At 36.3% G+C, this 4478-nt stretch overlaps 1 protein-coding gene across 1 annotated transcript; it reads left to right on the top strand.

Annotated features, from left to right (window-relative positions):
* Positions 1–572: 572 nt before the first annotated feature.
* Positions 573–3377, top strand: LOC149666966 (uncharacterized). Its single transcript, XM_089841562.1, has 11 exons — positions 573–667; positions 723–902; positions 983–1157; positions 1221–1270; positions 1350–1641; positions 1731–1853; positions 1928–2168; positions 2256–2350; positions 2474–2564; positions 2628–2751; positions 2970–3377. Exons 3-5 carry the CDS (start codon positions 1017–1019, stop codon positions 1447–1449), a joined length of 291 nt encoding a protein of 96 aa, XP_089697688.1. The 5' UTR covers positions 573–667; positions 723–902; positions 983–1016; the 3' UTR covers positions 1450–1641; positions 1731–1853; positions 1928–2168; positions 2256–2350; positions 2474–2564; positions 2628–2751; positions 2970–3377.
* Positions 3378–4478: the final 1101 nt, after the last annotated feature.

Genomic DNA, 4478 nt, shown 5'->3' with positions numbered 1-4478 from the left:
TGTTTCAGTGCCAATTTTTTCTAAATTTCTTCTTGAATTAAATGATAGCTACAAGAGATTGCGAAAAGAAATCACTCACGATCTTTTAAAACCCCAAAAAAGTAAGAGACAGTGATTTCGTTTCCAACCTCTTGTAGCAGTCAATTAATTCAAAAGAAATACGGAATATTTTGGCCCTAAAACACATATATAACATTGTGTTTCGGCATCTTTTAAAACCTTGCTTTTATCTTTTGAAAACCGGAGCCCAATCATTGCAGTGGGCACAAATTGTTATTTAAGCCTTGGCTTACCTGGGTTTCTCTGCTAGTTTGGACTTAATTTGACTATTTTGTAGGTTTGAAGTCACAAAATGTAGTCTTATCTTTTATCTTAATACCAACGGTTACAGCTGTTTGAATAAAGTAATTATATTGTTTATATTTATGTCGCGATCGGATAAGACGAACCTCAGTAGCCACCGTTAGTCCGTTCTAACTTCTTACAAAAAAAAATTCCCAGCAGACTTTGGTGCCAGATATAATCCACCAAAAGCATCGTCTGCTGTAATGTCTGATAGCGCCTCTATGGCAAACTAGAGTGGGATATAGACCGAGTGGGGAAAGGTGAAGCCCCGCCCATTGACATGCGCGGTAACCACTGGATGTTTTACTTCCAACAGTAATAGGTAGATGGCGGGAAAATTTGGTCTTTGGCGCGAAATTTAAAATACTTTTTTTAAGATCGTCTGCTTAGGAGTCTGCTCAACATTATGCGTAATCTGAGACTGTAGTGTCACCGTACTATAGAATTTGGGCAATAGTGGCATGTCACGCACCAAATGCATTACACGACTTTTATAATATGCATATTACAGAGCTGATGATCTGGTGTAATGTAGAACATCTTTTTTCATTTTAAAGGTAAGGAATTTGTTTCTAATGTGCATTCTTAGCCTTACAAACAAGTTTACAATTTTTCGCTCGACATTGCAACAACTTAGCTCAATCTCCAATTGATTGTGGAGCATTCTAGTTATGAAAGAACTTAATTCTTCAAGTGGAGATTTCATGCTTGTAATGTTTTGTAGAACTGTGTCCAGGAATTGTTCAGACAGGCTAACGAAGTCTAATAGTCTCGATGAAGGCTGTTTGAGGTTACCAAAAGCCTTGTGCTGTGTAAGAACTGATGATGAAGGCAATTCGTACGTTTTATTTTCATGTGAAATTACGTTATAACAGGATTCGCAAATTTGTTTCTGGAGTTTAAAACAAATATATCCTGCTATATGGTAAATTGTCAACTCTTTTGCCTTTTCCTTTGGGTCTATGCTCTCTACTTTAGTAATTTTTAGGTCTTTTTGTGCCAAGCCTCCAAGTCCAAGGAATTCCACCAAGTCTTCTAAATTATCACAGCATGAATCAGAACTCCTTGCTTGCTTGTGGCCAGAACTATTTTGGTCTTCCATAAAGCTATAAACGGCCTCTGTACCAAATATGTCTTCCACTAGAGTTTGAAGAATGTCAGAGGCCGGTTTTTCTAAACATATCTATGGAAATGTGAACAGCGGTTTCCACCGCAGCAGCTGTATCGACACTTAATAGTTGTTGCGCAAGAGGCACTCTCATCTTCTGATAATGTGTTGGATTAACATGTGTTGGGGTAAGTTTAGGCGCTAGTTTCAGTTCTGAAGTTGCCTGAAAGTGTATGAGGTGCTTCAAGTACTTAATGTCAACATTTTTGAAAGGAAGATTATATTTCGCAACACATTGCTCTGGCAGCTCCGAGACATTGACCAGAATAGAATTTCGAACACCTTTCAAAACATGAGGTGGATCTGGTACTACAAAAATCTTGTTCTCTGGATTGCACGGGTGTGTAAAGTGGTGTTTCTTTTCATAACATGACACCTTAATTCCTAGGTCACGATACATAGCCATATTTTTAGGGCCCATGTCACTTACTATCGACACAACGTTAAATCCAATGTCATGAAGGCATTTTATACAGTCCGTCATGAAATTCTTCAGATCACCGCTGTCTATACTGTTGCCAACCAAATGCCAACCAAGAAGGTATTTCCATTTGGAGCAAGCAGAACGAACCATTACCACTAATCCCTGGGTAGCGACTGCATGGTTGGACAATGTTGAATGTCCCAATACAGTTTTTAATCCAGCATCATATTCGTATGACCGCTTAATTTGCATTTCGTCAAGCAAGAGTATAACACTTTCTTCTATCTTTGTCATTTTGGGTGATTGTTTTTGCTGCAGGCGCATCGTGGCACTTTGAATACCTGGCGGAAATTGAAGCATCTCTAGATGTTGATTTAGGCACCTTGTTGTTGGAAGTGAATGGCCTTGCTCACGTAAGAAATTGTACCCATTTGTACCAATATTGTATAGAAGTTGTAACGACGATTGTATGGCTTGAGGAGACCACTGTTTGCATCGTTTGCGCTGTTCTACAACGTGATTTATTTGATCCGCAGTGAAGAGTTTGCCAAAGGCCGTCATTACTTTCTCTAATTGGTACCTCGATCTTTCGTGTTCCGAAAACAGTTTAGCGTGCTGTTTTTCAAGGTCTGTATTCTTCTTTGACAATTCCGCTATTGAAGTCTTCAAATCTTTTATAATTATTTTCAGGCTTTCAGAGGCATTCTTTGACTCATCAGAAAACGTTTCTGTCTGTGTTTCGATGTGGCACTTTCGTGAATTGTCAACAGACGCCTTTAACATATTAATGCAAAGTTTAGACCAACGCCAAAAGGTTTAACATACATTCAATCTGTTTCATAATCGTGATTATTTACATTTTGGGCCACATCAATTGATTCCAAACGCCGCACTTTAGAAAGTCTTACCATTTCGTCCTGGGATTAATTGCAAAAAATAACTAAAACATCCCTGATACCAAACAATATTGCGATGTTATAAAATCTAAACTTACCATATCATTTCCGGTGTTTTTTCTTTTATTCCTCTCAGACATGGATACTTCTTTTTGAATTGGGTTTGGTGCTCCAATTGTAGGAACTGCATTTGGGAGTTTTCTACCATTTGTGCCAAAGCAATTAGGAGAAAAATGATCCTTCAAACAAAGTGGTTATTAGATAACTATTATTCATTCATTAATAAAACAAGACATTACCTTACAAAGACGCAAGTGCCGACATTTTCCACTTAAGGCATCATTGCTATTTCTACCGATAAATTTAAACCATTGTTGTCTAACGTCATGATTATTTGGAAAATAAAATAAATAAACATCCTTTTCTGTGTTTGTGCAAGGCGGGAATGCGCATTTACAAGTCATAGTAAATTTTAAATTGAAAATTTAAATTCAACCTACTCCCTTGACTTTAAATTGAATAAAGAAAAACTCATGAACTTGAATATATTCAACTTTATTCTTTAGTAATAAACAATGTGTAAGTTGTGTTTAAAAATGGAGGCAATATTTTTCACAATCTATAAAATAACACCAATTTTCAGTTTTTTATTACAATTTCAACCAACAATGTCTTTTGTAACACCAATGTTCTAAAAACGAAGTATTTTAAATTTCGCGCCAAAGACCAAATTTTCCCGCCATCTATCTGTTACTGTTGGAAGTAAAACATCCAGTGGTTGCCGCTTATGTCAATGGGCGGGGCTTCACCTTTCCCCACTCGGTCTATATCCCACTCTATGGCAAACGATACCGCTACAGCTGTGACGTACGCGGGTCCCATTGCCCTCTATATTGTGGAAGCTAGCGTCCGAGACTCCTTTGTCATCTGCTCCTGGCTTAACCAATGGCTTGGGTATTTTTAATCTTATTTAAATAGTTTATTTAAAAATTATTTCAGTTTTTATCCAGAAAAATGTATATTTTTGGTTCAATTTCAAGTTAATTATACTTAATTAAGTTGAAATTAACGTCGATTCTGTTTCGACAGTGTTCATTTAGGTTAAAAAAAGAGTTTGAATAAATAATTGTTCTTATTGTAATGTTTAGAGGAGTTTTTTATTATTCCAACACATTGCGTTCAATTTTTATCATACCCTTGCTAAATTTGCGGTAACGGAAAGAATATCTAATAAATAAGTTAATGAATGATGCTATTCTACAGTTTGACTTTTATGTCAGTAATTACATCAAATGCGTAAATAATTCATAGCAATTTAATAAACAAAGGGCAATGTGGACTGTGGAAATAGCGTGTAACCGATTGGCGAACAGCGTAACTCTTTGACTCCCACGTGGTTACGTTGGAAAAATCTCTGTTGATGTAAACATGAAAATTATTTGACTAATAAAATGACATAACGACACTGTCCTCCTGGATTAACCAGCACCACTGTTACTTCTATTTATGGATTAAACAATCCACTGTTGGTAACAAATAGTTTAAAAAATGATTACGTAACATCATTAGAATTAAAAATTGTTTTAACGAATGATGATGCGTTGGTTGAGTTTCAGGGATTATATCACACATCTTCAAATTAGTA

Source organism: Phalangium opilio, unplaced genomic scaffold, assembly GCF_054372755.1.
Source record: "Phalangium opilio isolate 3A_F unplaced genomic scaffold, DU_Popi_V2 ptg000060l_1, whole genome shotgun sequence".
NCBI lineage: Eukaryota > Metazoa > Arthropoda > Arachnida > Opiliones > Phalangiidae > Phalangium > Phalangium opilio.
The sequence above is the reverse complement of the archived record's forward strand: the minus strand, read 5'-3'. Positions and strand labels throughout refer to the sequence as shown.

What these genes read in the sequence shown, in the direction of transcription:
- LOC149666966 (XM_089841562.1), top strand. Translation starts at nt 1,017, where the DNA reads ATGAAAGAACTTAATTCTTCAAGTGGAGATTTCATGCTTGTAATGTTT. An exon ending in TACCAAAAGCCTTGTGCTGT is followed by an intron (nt 1,158 to 1,220) that starts GTAAGAACTGAT and finishes ACGTTATAACAG; the next exon opens with GATTCGCAAATTTGTTTCTG. An exon ending in CAAATATATCCTGCTATATG is followed by an intron (nt 1,271 to 1,349) that starts GTAAATTGTCAA and finishes TTTTGTGCCAAG; the next exon opens with CCTCCAAGTCCAAGGAATTC.